This window comes from Trematomus bernacchii, unplaced genomic scaffold (genome assembly GCF_902827165.1).
Source record: "Trematomus bernacchii unplaced genomic scaffold, fTreBer1.1, whole genome shotgun sequence".
Taxonomy (NCBI): domain Eukaryota; kingdom Metazoa; phylum Chordata; class Actinopteri; order Perciformes; family Nototheniidae; genus Trematomus; species Trematomus bernacchii.
Window position 1 is genome coordinate 667,292 of NW_022987621.1, and position 13,804 is coordinate 681,095.

The 13,804-nt window shown below is 40.6% G+C and overlaps 2 protein-coding genes across 4 annotated transcripts in view; one reads left to right on the forward strand and one right to left on the reverse strand.

The window, feature by feature from the left end:
* Positions 1–5,616, forward strand: part of med17 (mediator complex subunit 17) — a 21,758-nt gene extending 16,142 nt beyond the window's left edge. For both annotated transcript variants that reach the window (XM_034132805.1, XM_034132806.1), the window contains 4 exons: positions 1,952–2,089; positions 2,659–2,776; positions 3,639–3,798; positions 5,227–5,616. In XM_034132805.1, the coding sequence (XP_033988696.1) occupies positions 1,952–2,089; positions 2,659–2,776; positions 3,639–3,798; positions 5,227–5,435 (625 nt within the window). In that variant the 3' untranslated portion in view covers positions 5,436–5,616. The remainder of the gene's footprint in view (positions 1–1,951; positions 2,090–2,658; positions 2,777–3,638; positions 3,799–5,226) is intronic.
* Positions 5,617–5,885: 269 nt separating this feature from the next.
* On the reverse strand, positions 5,886–13,798 carry LOC117484332 (V-set and transmembrane domain-containing protein 5). 2 transcript variants are annotated; one of them, XM_034132812.1, is made up of 5 exons: positions 13,708–13,798; positions 13,127–13,493; positions 10,730–11,056; positions 7,941–8,084; positions 5,886–6,189 (listed from the first exon to the last, which is right to left on the reverse strand). In XM_034132812.1, exons 2-5 carry the CDS (start codon positions 13,200–13,202, stop codon positions 6,158–6,160), a joined length of 579 nt encoding a protein of 192 aa, XP_033988703.1. In that variant the 5' UTR covers positions 13,203–13,493; positions 13,708–13,798; the 3' UTR covers positions 5,886–6,157. The 2 variants fall into 2 exon arrangements, with proteins under 2 accessions (XP_033988703.1, XP_033988702.1); XM_034132811.1 differs by lacking the exon at positions 13,708–13,798 and having other exon boundaries at positions 13,127–13,572.
* Positions 13,799–13,804: the final 6 nt, after the last annotated feature.

A 13,804-nucleotide genomic window follows, 5' to 3' on the forward strand; every position in this document is an offset into this window, starting at 1 on the left:
ATAATATGTATATATATGTATGTATATATATATTAGGGCTGTCAAGTTAACGCGTTAACGCAAAAAAAAATGAAGGCCACTAATTATTTTAACGCGATTAACGCATGTGTATTTTCTGTCCTCGGCCGCCCCGTAGTTTCAGAGCGAGTTTAAAATACCATCTACAAGCTGATGCTGACAGCCCCGCTCCTGCCGCCCGCTTGTGGCAGACCACACTTCCACGCTCCCCGGCAGGCCCGGACTGGCCATCGGGAGGACCGGGAGGGTGTGTGTATGTGTGGGGCGAGCGAGGCACACCTTACGTGTTGTTGTTGTTGTTAGCATCTGGTGCTAGCTAGCTGCGCTAACGGATATAAGGAGCTGTTTCAATGAAAACAGAGGAGCGACATTTCGCCGACAACTACGCCGAGCACTTGACTTTATGCAGATAGCCAGACAGTGGGACATTGTACGAAAAGTCAGCACACTCAGCACGGATAGTGCGCGCAACATGATTGCAGCGTCCAGGCAGCTCCCATTCGAGCATATATGCCTTGAGCTGCACATAGCTCCAACGATCCATCACAGTGTCTCCACATTCACACACACACACACACACACACACACACACACACACACACACACACACACACACACACACAGTATTATTGTATGAGAGAGGTTCCAGGTTGAATTGAGGTGAATATTTGTAATGTTCAGGTTGTTGTGTTTAATATTCATGAGAATATTTGTCATTGTTCAAATGATAATAAACAAACATATAAAGCATATTTGTCCACTCATATGTTGATAAGAGTATTAAAAACTTGTAAAATATCCCTCTAAGGTACATTTAGAACAGATAAAAAATGTGCGATTAATCGCGATTAACTATGGACAATCATGAGATTAATCGCGATTAAATATTTTAATCGACTGACAGCCCTAATATATATATATATATATGTGTATATGTATATATATATATATGTGTATATATATATGTGTATATATATATGTATATATATGTGTATATATATGTGTATATATATATGTATATATATATGTATATATATGTGTATATGTATATATGTATATGTGTATATATGTATATGTGTATGTATGTATATGTATGTATGTATGTATGTATATATATATATGTATGTATGTATATATATATATGTATGTATGTATATAATCTGAGGCCGTTTTGTATTTCTATAGGTTGTATAGATACGAGCATGGTTTTATATACTATCATGTTTAATCATGTTTTATGCCGTTTGCTCATAAAAACACAGGAGGCTCATAATACACAGGAGGTATGGAAACTAAGAACACCATATATTTGGTAGATTTGGCAGCTGATACAACACAACACATTAGTTTTATTTAATTTAACTGGTGGATATAGAGTTGCTGCAGTGGAGATGCTGCGCACAGCTGATCGACAGCTGGAACACAAACCAGCAAATAAAAAAACAAACATGAATTGACTCCACTCCGCAGGGATCCCTCGATACTTTCTTACAGTTGCTCATCATGGGGGGGTCTCCTGTCCCCGGCACAAACACACTGACACACTGCCTGAGGAAGGTTATGTGTATTTTGTCTTTTTCGGACCACTTATTTATTTATTTTGGTGACGATCCGACCTCCATGCTGCTACTCTGGTTCAAACTGCATCCACCAAACAATGTGATTTGTCTCCACCTCCCCAAAAGAACCTAAATCTGACACGGTGTGAAATGTTTTTTTGAGCTGTTCTGTCCTCATTTCCTGCAATCTTCTTCATGCAGTCAGTCAAAATTAATATTAATACGGGGCGTTTCTTTGACTATTTATAGGCAAATATGGGCGTTACGTGAAGCCCGCAAAAGTTTTGATTTGTATATGCTGAGTGACGTCCTGTGTAAGGTTTATTTTTTAGCCCCCTGCTTCATAATTCAGTGTAAACGTTTGTGACCACCAGGACGGCGCGGACCATTGACAGCCTGGCCAGCCGCATAGAAGACCCCCAGATCCAGGCTCACTGGTCCAACATAAACGATGTGTACGAGTCCAGCGTCAAGGTGCTCATCACCTCTCAGGGCTACGAGCAGATCTGCAAGTAAGTGGAGGAGAGGAAGGAAGGATAGAGGAAGAACCAGAGCAGGAAGGTGGTCCCACTGTGGGAAATACAGGGCAGAACCTGCCTGAGTGTGTGTGTGTGCGCTGCTGAGTGTGTGTGCGTACGCTGCTGAGTGTGTGTGTGTGTGCTGCTGCTGTGGGTATCTGCAGGCATCTTATTAAAGGAATAAGTCATCCCAAAAGTTGTCTCCTTTTTAGGAACCAATTTATTTTAGGGATGCCTCTCATGGATGTTTTTAAGCCGATACAATAACCATTAATTTCCCTTTTTTCCACAAAGAATTGAATCACTTATATTTAAAACTGAATTTGTTGGTGGAAAGCTGTTATTTTGAATGCATGGGCATTCAAGTAGGTATTTGCATACTGTGGCTGTCATAGAATATAAAGCTTATTAAATGCTTTTTACGCACTGACATAATGCTCAAATCATAACTTAAACACAAATAAATGAAACAAAGTAAGTAAAAAGCATTTCTCAATAATTAGCTCCAATGTTAGTTCCTCACTGGACACATTTCTGACAGTTCAACATGTCTGTGTGTTTAGGTCCATCCAGCTGCAGCTGAACATTGGTGTGGAGCAGATCAGGGTGGTGCACAGAGACGGACGGGTGGTCACTCTGTCGCACCAGGAGCAGGAGCTGCAGGACTTCCTGCTCTCACAGGTATCTCATTCCCTCATGGGACTGTGTGTGTGTGCAGCTTTCTGTTTAGCTTAAGACCCTGAGGTACACATAGTCTGGTTGTTACCTGGTACTAGTAATAACCAGTTGTGGAATGTAACTACTCCAGGGCATAGTACAAAAGTAAATGAAAAATGTTTAACTTCCGTCCATTTTGCCGGAACACAGAGCTCCCCACTCATTTGCTAAAGTCGGTTTTTAGGTCATCTGGCTCGCTTTTGTTCGAGCGACAGATATTTCTGGGATCTGGCAACATGGAGGGAAGTTAAACATTTGCATATATGTTTATTTCAATATACTTCCCATTCTAATGATTCACAGCGTGTTGAAAATCCATTTAGGATAAATTCAAGGTACTGTAGCTACGTGTTTTATGCAACCTTATATATCTTCTCCATCACACCTCAGAGGGAAATATTGTACTCTTTACTCCACTACATTTATCTGACAGCTTTACTTACTTTTCAGAAAACATGTTTTTTACTGACCAGTGGAAACCTTATATCAGAAAATATGGTGATTTTCAACTTGAAAGTCTTTATTTGTTGTGAATGATCCCCTTAATGATCTCAACTATAGCTCAATACACTATTTAAAAAGCCTCTTTGATTAGCTGGTAAATACATCATTACAAAGTTCAAAATAGGGCTGTTTTTAGAGATATTGTAAAATTGAGAGTTCTCCCAGGACAACAGCGCTATATAGTGTATAAAGGAATGAAAAGGAGCACAACCTTAAATATCTAGAGCAGAATGCAACACACGCATGAATGCAGCAGTAATGATAATAGGTTTGGAATGCAGGACTTGAATGTGTCCACTCACTGACCTGTCGTTGTCCCCAGATGTCTCAGCATCAGGTGCATGCGGTGCAGCAGCTGGCCAAAGTGATGGGCTGGCAGGTCCTCAGCTTCAGTAACCACGTGGGCCTGGGCCCGGTGGAGAGCATCGGGAACGCCTCGGCTGTCACCGTCGCCTCTCCCAACGGAGAGTACGCCATCTCAGGTGAGACAAGTAGCGCTGCCCCTGACTAAAAATGTTTCTAGTTAACCAATTGTCGGCGACTAATCGTCGCATGTATATTATATATTATGATTATTGATATTATTTATACATTTTGTCTCCAAAAATGGTTTCAGTTTCAAAGGCATGGTACGTTGTGCTTCTCATAAAATATAAAATAAAACGGTAGTAATGAACCTTAGAAATATAAATTAAATTGTACACGTAGAAAGCGCATGAGTCACAGCGCACGGACGGGGCGGTCCGCCGTCAGCGGGATAAACGGCAGAAGCTCCGGTAAGGATTCTTAATATGTCGGAACAAGCAGCGAGGACACACACACTGAGCATTTACTCCAAAAATACCTCCGCACATTACGCCCTCATCATGAAATGAAAGACTTAATTTATCGGTTTCTGAGGTCATAATGATTATATATTATAGGTCTATATGTTGATACAAAGCTAGGCTACTGCCTGACTCACTGCTGCTGGTTTTCCTCAGTCTGAGAAAGTAACACTCGGGGTTAATGAAGCTCTGTGTTTTGTTATGATGCCAGCGTACGGGAAGCTGCGCTCTGATGGCAGGATATGGAGTCACCTTGTGGAGGTCGTCCTTTACACGCTCAGAGAGATCCCACACTTTGGATCCTGCCTGACAAAGTTACCTTAGGGACCAGGCACAGCTCTGAATGAAGTGTGAGGGGAGGGGTTTTCTGGCCGGTTAACGTTTAGTCGACTAATTGGGGGCAGCCCTAGAGACAAGTGTTGTAAACATCTACATAGGAAGTTAACCTCTCTTTCTGAATAAATGATATTCTGATTTGTTTAAATCATCGTACAGGTAAAGCTTTGATAACTTGCCAGAGATCAAGCTTAACTAACTAGCTTGATGGCTTAATAATGTTGACCTATCAGTTTTATTGGATTTCCATATTGGTATCTCTGAACCAAACAACAAGATAGTCATTTTCAAAACTCAAATGTGCTGTCATTAAACAGTCACAGGGGAAGAAATGCATGGGAATTAAATAAATATATGTAAGTCACAGTTAGCCGTAATGGACCAGAATTCAAAGCAGCAGAGATGAGACCTGTTGCAGTTTGAACAAAGAGGCTTACACACTTTCCCTTTTTCCTGAGCAGGTGGCGCAACTCATGCATTGCTCTTGCTTAATGCAACTAGGCCACACCCAGTCTCAGCTCTTAAATCACATGAGACCAGACTGACGGGTTGAAACAAGTCGAAGGATCATTGAGAGAGAAAATCACATCACCTCACCTCAAAAGAACTCCTGTAATGCTACATGAACATCACGAAGGGTTGTTATCTATAACAGTATCCCAGGACAGTGATACTGAATGTTCTCATTATCTCACATTACCACCAAGTATGCCAGTATTAACATATGTGTATCTGTTTTCCATTCAGTGCGTAACGGCCCAGAGAGCGGGTGCAAAGTTTTGGTCCAGTTCCCCCGCAGCCAGACTAAAGAGCTGCCCAAGAGCGACGTCATCCAGGACCCCAAGTGGAGCCACCTCCGAGGGCCCAGCAAGGAGGTCCACTGGAGCAAGATGGAGGGCCGCAATTTTGTGTACAAGATGGAGCTCCTCATGGCGGCACTGACCCCCTGCCCCTAGATACTGTCACACTCTTCATACACACAAGCTGTCAAAGACTTGGACACTCCCTTACACTTTTTTTTTTACCCAATCCTTGGACTTTCAATACTGCCATCGTTTCCTTTTCACCTAGTGTCTGCTGCCCTAACGTGAGGTGTGTGCCTCACACTATTTCATACAAAATAAAAGGTTAAATCTGTCCATGTGTTTGTGTTGATTTGTCAACATATCATAAGAATGAAGCTATGAATTAGATGTGATTTAAAGAGGTATGGTTCACTTAGTTCACTGTGAGGAATGTGTTTGTGTGCTCTTTATCTTTACAGTATCAATGATCTAATATGAGCAACAGCATTTTGGAGAAACAGACTTTTTACTCCCTTTCATCAGATGTATTATCTATTAAATATTATTTTTATTTGTTAGGTCTGTGAAAAAGCCACGATGAAAAGAAAACCACACAATTCACTTGTTTAGACAATAAATACAGTATGTATTGTTTTCCAATATCATGAGGGATATATGTACATTCATCCAGTGTTCTCATCAGTGAGCTGTACAGCATGTGTATTCAATACAAATGTAAACATGGTACACAGTTTTCATAACTAAACTGCCTTCCTCTGTGTAAGTAACTTGTTCAACTGAAAAAAATAAGATACATTTTATTTACATCTAACTTTAAAAATAACTCTTAAGTGAACAGTGTGTAGTTTCCTCCGGCGGTGCACAGACATCCATCAAAGAGGCTGCAGCTCTGTCGCATCATTTTCTGCATGAAAGGACACTTAAACTTAACACTTGATACAGAACAGCGCTATATTAGACCTTTGTACTTTAACACACCCATACTTGGACACAATACATCACTTTCACCCACACTCACGCCCATCAAGCCATATTCATCCCTTTCACACACTGAGGCAGCAGAAAGTAAACACAACTCATCATCTATATAGAATCCAGATCCAGCATATATCCCGCTTTAAAGATATTTGCTGTTCTTCTTCCAGTTAGAGAAAATGAGGCTCCTCTCAAACCTTTATTAGAACATGGAAACCCTTTCTGGACTTTATGACTCCTTAGAGCAGGGGTGTCAAACTCAAGGCCCGGGGGCCAAATCCGGCCCGCGACTTCATTTTATGTGGCCCCGCAAGAGCTTACAAAGAATATAATACGTTTATTATACAGTTACATGCCACTTCACAGAAGCAGGTTGCCCATAAACTACATGTCCCACAATGCATCTCGTTTTGTGACATGCGCACTGAAGAGACTTGCAATTATTTGCCCTGGACTTCTGCTTTCAGACGTGGTTAATTACTAAGTTATTATCCTATCCGATAATAATCCAATGCAGAGGCAATAATGTAATATAATACATTATTTTATGTATATATTATATATTTATATATATTTATATAGTTAAAACCAGCCCTTTGAGTGCAACCTTAATGCTAATGTGGTCCGCGTTGAAATAGAGTTTGACACCCCTGCCTTAGAGGATCCACTTGATAAGGAATTAGATTGGATTCTTACGTACGATATCACAGCAGTGAATATTTAATATATATGTTTATTTTCTTTCTGAGAGAGTGGTGGGATGGAAATAGAAGTATTGTATTTGTTGTTAGATATCATTACTAGAATTTGCACCGAATGTACATGCCTTGTATCACTTGCTTTCCTGGAGTAGCTTTGCTTGCTGCTAACTCTCCCACCTTTTTATTTACCACAGCTAATCACTCATTGAGTAGTGAAGGGGATAAGATATCACCGACACTTCCTTCTTTAAATACTTAAATTGAGACAAACATATTTTTTGTATTGTGTTTGAAATATTCCCATGAAGCATTATCACTATCTTTTGGTGAATAAGAAGAACACTAAAGATGCAATTAGACTAAGAATTGTAAAATAAATTATTTTGGATGTTTTTGATTCTACTAATCCAAATGATTAGCTGTCTAAATGTCTTTAAATACCCATTGATATGAAATGGCTGAAAAGGCTAACAGGAAGTCCCAGTTCCCTAAACAAGCCTCACTTCAGTTTGATGTTTCAACTTTTTAACATTTAAATGTTCAACTTCACAAACTTCTTGTATAGGCTTTCAAAAAGCATTTGATTCATTGCGGCACAGTTAAATAAAAGTTGGAATATGAAAAAATAAATGCTCACTTCTTCCTAAAGTGCATTTTGTGCAATATTTGTTCTCCTGAAATGTTTAAATATTCACATGAGGCATTCATTAACACCATCTTTTGGTGAATAAGAAGAACACTACAGATGCAAATAGACAATGATAATAAACACTTAAATGTCTATTTTGGATGTTTTTGTCTCTACTAATCCGAAATTAGACATGTTAAAGAAGCACATTTACTCAAAATAGTGCATTAAAAGATCATGTTTTTAGCTTAGGTGTCTCTTCTTAATTGTTTGAAAGATGGTGTTTCATACAAAATGTGTTGTTCTTAAAGGGGCATGTACTTTAGAGACTTATATGTGAAGTTTCTTTACCTGGCATCTGTTTCCTGCGTCTCCATGCCACTATCCTCCTGTAGGCCCTGTCCAGCAGCCAGGTGCTCAGCATGAGAAGAGCAGCCACACAGGCCAGAGCCAGGGCGGAGACCGAGAGGTACTGCAGGTCCTCGTACAGCACCTCTGCAGGACACACACACACACACACACACACACACACACACACACACACACACACACACACACACACACACACACACACACACACACACACACACACACACACACACACACACACACACACACACACACACACACACACACACACACACACACACACACACACACACACACACACATTAGGTTCACTTCACATGAGCTCAGATTACTTTCGAGAGAGTAACACAACACAACCACATTAGACAATTACTGATATATGTTAGGGAATGACATCACTATGGTTCTTATGTCAAGGTCACAATTAATCTTACTTTATTAAACTATTTTCATGTGTCATCCTTTTTAACTAAAATGCAGCATCAGGTTATAATGTTCACTAAAGATAATGATGAATACAATGATTTGATAAACTCAAAGCTCCTGTTTGATCTCAAGATCACATAATTACTATACATTCAAAATGTTACCCTAGACTTTTTCTTTCCTTCACAGATGGATCACTGAACATACGGGGGTCTAAAGTGTCAGGGGGCCTCCCTAATCCTCTCCTGCAGAATGTCACTAATAAAGACATGTAGTACCAAGAAAAGACGTAAAAAATCAGGACAAATAGACAAAAGCCATAGTGAGTGTGTTTGCTCCTAAGAGGTGATGGGGCCTTTTTATGTCTGTGCCAAGGGACCAGTTCTGTATTATGAAAGTTTCAAATGTTTTGTTTAACTTTCCTATTTCTTCACGTATGTTTATTTTGCAACTTAATGAGGCACAGGTAAAGTATTCCACCTGAGAAAACCACTGCTGACTAACAAAACTGTGTGGGAAAAGCTGGCTGCCTTTTTTTTCATTATCACACCTAAAATAATCATTAACCAATACACTACCATTACATAGATACTCAAATGTTTTCAATGTTTGTGTGGATTTAAAAAATGTCATAAAGAAAAGCAGTGTATTTGTTTGTGTTGTGTCTCTTTGTGGTCATTTTGCCCCTTTTTATAGTCGCTGTAATGGCGCATTTCCACCGCAGGCCTCGCTCGACTTAGTACGGTTTTGTTAGGCCTTGTTAGGACTGGCTCACTTTATGCTGCGCTTCCATTACAGTTTAGTAGCTGGGGCAGTAACTATAGTAACGCAGTGTAGGCGGAGCCGTGACGTCATCTTCAATGAGAACCACAGAAAAACAACATCAGCCGTTAGCTGTTAGCACTCAGAGCTCACAGCTCCTCATATCTGTTCAGAAACTAGACAAAAGTTAAACAAGTACAAACCACAGACTGTCTGTGTCATGGCAAATACAGTCGCTGCTTTATTTATGTATGTATAGGCCGTTGTTGTGAGTGTGGACGGTCGGAGCATATATTGCGTTAGCTTAGCCGATCTCCATTCAGAAAACACACATTTTAAAAGGTTTTTCGCCTGCCGTCTGTCTGCAGACTTGTCAAAGCATTAATTCATGGTTTTTACTAACCGGTATCAGTATGTTGTTACTTCGGCATCATTTTGAAACGTGTATTACAATTAAATCACGGTCAAATATGTTCATCTTGTTGTAGTTGTAGCCCCCTTGCCAGCGATTCTCTCTCTAGTTTAGCATACTCAGCCCGACTCAGCCCTTTTTGTTGGCCACGATAGAACCACGATTTTGTCGGGCCAGAAAAAAGGTGAAAAAGTAGCCCCGGGCCGGAACTAGGCCTAGTGGAAACGCAACCAAAAACGGGCTCAGCACGACACGGCACGCTTAAACCGTGCCATGGTGGAAATGCGCCAAAAGTGTGTGATTTTTGGTCACTTTTGGCGCATTTCCACTACACGGCCTCGCTCGGCCTCGCTCGGTATGGCTAGGCCTCGTTATGCCTTGTTAGGACTGGCTCACTTTATGCTGCGCTTCCATTACAGTTTAGGAACTGGGGTAGTATCTATAGTAACGCAGTGTAGGCGGAGCCGTGACGTCATCTTCAATGAGAACCACAGAAAAACAACATCAGCCGTTAGCTGTTAGCACTCAGAGCTCACAGCTCCTCATATCTGTTCAGAAACTAGACAAAAGTTAAACAAGTACAAACCACAGACTGTCTGTGTCATGGCGAATATAGTCGCTGGTTTATTTATGTCTGTATAGGCCGTTGTTGTGAGTGTGGACGGTCGGAGCATATATTGCGTTAGCTTAGCCGATCTCCATTCAGAAAACACACATTTTAAAAGGTTTTTCGCCTGCCGTCTGTCTGCAGACTTGTCAAAGCATTAATTCATGGTTTTTACTAACCGGTATCAGTATGTTGTTACTTCGGCATCATTTTGAAACGTGTATTACAATTAAATCACGGTCAAATATGTTCATCTTGTTGTAGTTGTTGCCCCCTTGCCAGCGATTCTCTCTCTAGTTTAGCATACTCAGCCCGACTCAGCCCTTTTTGTTGGCCACGATAGAACCACGATTTTGTCGGGCCAGAAAAAAGGTGAAAAAGTAGCCCCGGGCCGGAACTAGGCCTAGTGGAAACGCAACCAAAAACGGGCTCGGCACGACACGGCACGCTTAAACTGCGCCATGGTGGAAATGCGCCAAAAGAGTCTGCACACGTGCCACAGGGTAAAAGTACAGAACTTGAATACATTTTTCTTAGATTTGGCAGGAGCCCAAATCCACTCACCATTCACCTTCAGGACAAAGCCAGCGTCCTTGCTGCTTCCTGCTGTTTCTGTGACAGTGACCACGTAGTACCCCGCGTCCTGCAGCCGCAGGTCCGACAGCCCCATGGAGCCGTTTTTGAAGGCCTGCACTCTGCCGCTGTAGTCCTCCGTGATGTTGGTGTACCCCCCCGGCTGCCAGGTCCCTATGGTGCGGCTCACCGCTCCTGACATAAAGGTCCATTGTATGGTGGGGGTCCCGATGCAGGAAACATCCAGTGAGAAAAACACATCCTCCTGCACTGAGCGGGTCAGGCTCCTCTGGGGAGAGTGAATGGAGATGGCTCCAGCTTCCAAAGAAAAATAGGGTGACGGAAAGTAAAGATATACATATTAAATGTAAAATGCGTTGTGTGGATGAAAAGTAAATAGACATATTAATTGGAATAAACACAAAGGTTCATAGGAGTGCGACAGACAGATACAATTAAAAAAAGTCAAAGTACAAAGGTATTGGTATCAAAATATACTTAAAAATCCAAAACAATTACTTATTTTGCACAATGGATTATTTCAGAACAGTTTATATTACATTGAATTATATATGATTATAATTATTGATACATTCCTGTGTTTATTGCTTTTTATGTTGCAGCTAATTTGAATGACTTTATATACTGCCGGGCCGCTTAACACATCATCATTTATTCCTTTATTCCTATACTCTGGTATTTTTGTTAATCAGCGAAGTCACTGATATTTTCAAATAAACAAATGTAGTGAAATAAAAAGTGGAATATTTCTTCTTGAGATGTAGTAAAGTAGCATGGAAAGAAAATACTCAAGAAAGTACCTCAAAATGCTGCTTGAGTAAAGAACTTAAGGAAGTGTAAATACATTCCACCACTGGCTAGGACAGTAATTACTGAGAAACATTTCAGTGTATGACACAATGCAATATGCTCATAAAAATTAAATGTTTAGCCTCATAGCTTCTCATGACACATCTAGTCAGTGTTGCAGGCCAACCCTGTGACTCACTCTCCATTTACACACACAAACGTGCTCTTCTTTCTGAAGGAAACTTGTCAAACAAGCTGAGAAATACTGATTTGAATGTAGCTAGCAGTGTTGGCCGCCCCTGATCAAATATTTCCTCAGTTTCAGCGGGGATCTGGTTCTGCTGATGTGTTTGCTCAATGAGGCACAGGTAAAGAATTCCACCTGAGAAAAACCAATGCTGACTAACAAAACGGTGTGGGAAAAGCTGGCTGCCCTTTTTTCATTATCACACCTAAAATAATCATTAACCAATACACTTCCATTATGAAGATACTTAAATGTTTTCCATGTTTGTATGGATTTAAAAAATGTGATTTAGAAAAGACGTGTATTTGTTTGTTTATGTTTTTTAGCAGAGATACTTCAGTCTGTGCAGCTTGACTTGTATTTGTAATGACATCATACTGCTCTCCTCTCATTTGTCTTACTGTCTTTGGGCTCCAGAGTTTCCTCTCGTGCTCTGGGAACTTGGATGTGGACCAGGGCAGTCTGATGCTTAAAGGACACGTCCACAGAGACACATGACTGTGTTATTTCTATCTACTCTGCCCTGCTATGCAAACTAAGACAAAGAGATAGAGAAAATGAACAGCCTCCTGCAGGCTCTTATTTCAGTTCCTTTGTGAGGGCTGGACCTTATCCTATGTTTTAACCCTGAGCAAATATAGGATTGCCATATAGGCAGGATCACAAACCAGAGGGGTAGAGTAACTGAATATATCCGCTCAAGTATCGTATTTCATTTGAAAGTAAATGTACTTTGAGTATTTTTATTGACATGTCCCTTTGTACTTCCACGCCACTACATTTCAAAAGGAAATGTTTTACTTGTTTCCTTCCCTACATTAATACAAAGTTTTTATTTACTTTATAAATTAAGATTTTTACAAAAACCAAATAAAGTGTTTGACTATACAAGCAACTTTGTTGATAATCGCTTACAAGTTATATTTCTTTTAACAATGTTGTACTGTATCATTCATAATGTCGAGGTTCAGACTGTTGGTTGGACTAACATTGGGTAGATGTCACTTCTGGATCATGTTAACTGTGAAGGTATTTCACTACTTTTACTGTTTTTACAAAACAATCATTAGGTGAATAATGGAGCAAATAATATTTGGATTAATCCCAAATGAAAAGAATCAGTAGTTAATAGTTCCAAATGAACTCCATTATGACCTTTAAGTACATTTTCATAATATACTAAAATACTTTTACTCGGTTTGCTTTTGCAATGCAGGACTCTTACTTGTTGTGGAGTGTTTCCACAGTGTGTTGTTGGTACTTTTACTGAAGTAAAGGACATGAGTACTTCTCCCACGACTTAAATCATGAACATGTGTTGGAAGGCTTACCTAGGTGACACATATATAATGTGATGCTGAGAAACACAGCAACATCTTGTACATCCCAGAGCCTGAAATGCCACATTAGAATCCCAGACCCATCGGTCGAACCGCAGGCGAAGAATCTCCTCCGGCTTATTTCACATTCTGAAGTATTCTCCTCTCTGTGTTTCTCCTTCCAAGACAGCCTCTCCTCGATCCCAGGGTGTCTTATTCCAAAGCTCTTTGTACAGGTGAATCTTTGAATGACTTCCGCCTTGATTTTGAGAGAAGTGAATTGTTTTTGGTCCCAGAAGTGCTGGAGTTTCCCTCCTGGCTCAGGACTGAGCTGGGTTTCTCTTCATACCTGCGCAAGTTAGTGCCAGCAGGCCCACACCTATCAGACAGGTTCAGCCAGAGATTACTGAGCAAACACGCTCTGTGAACTCACACACACCCACACACACACACACACACACACACACACACACACACACACACACACACACACACACACACACACACACACACACACACTCAAAAACATAATATATCCTTCTCAATTTACTTAGGCTATATCACCACCAGCACCCCGCCCAACAAACACTCACCTGTATATGCAGAGTGCAGACACACTTTCACAAAATGAAACCAGGATATAGGTTGAATCACAAGGAATTCATGTTGTTAGCGACACTCCTGGTAAAA

Bases quoted from the DNA above. Each gene is read 5' to 3' on its own strand.
- LOC117484332 (XM_034132812.1), bottom strand. From the start codon at position 13,202: ATGTGGCATTTCAGGCTCTGGGATGTACAAGATGTTGCTGTGTTTCTC. The intron at 11,057-13,126 runs GTAAGCCTTCCA...TTTCTTTGGAAG, and splicing joins ATTATATATGTGTCACCTAG to CTGGAGCCATCTCCATTCAC. The intron at 8,085-10,729 runs GTGAGTGGATTT...TGTGTCCTGCAG, and splicing joins CTTTGTCCTGAAGGTGAATG to AGGTGCTGTACGAGGACCTG.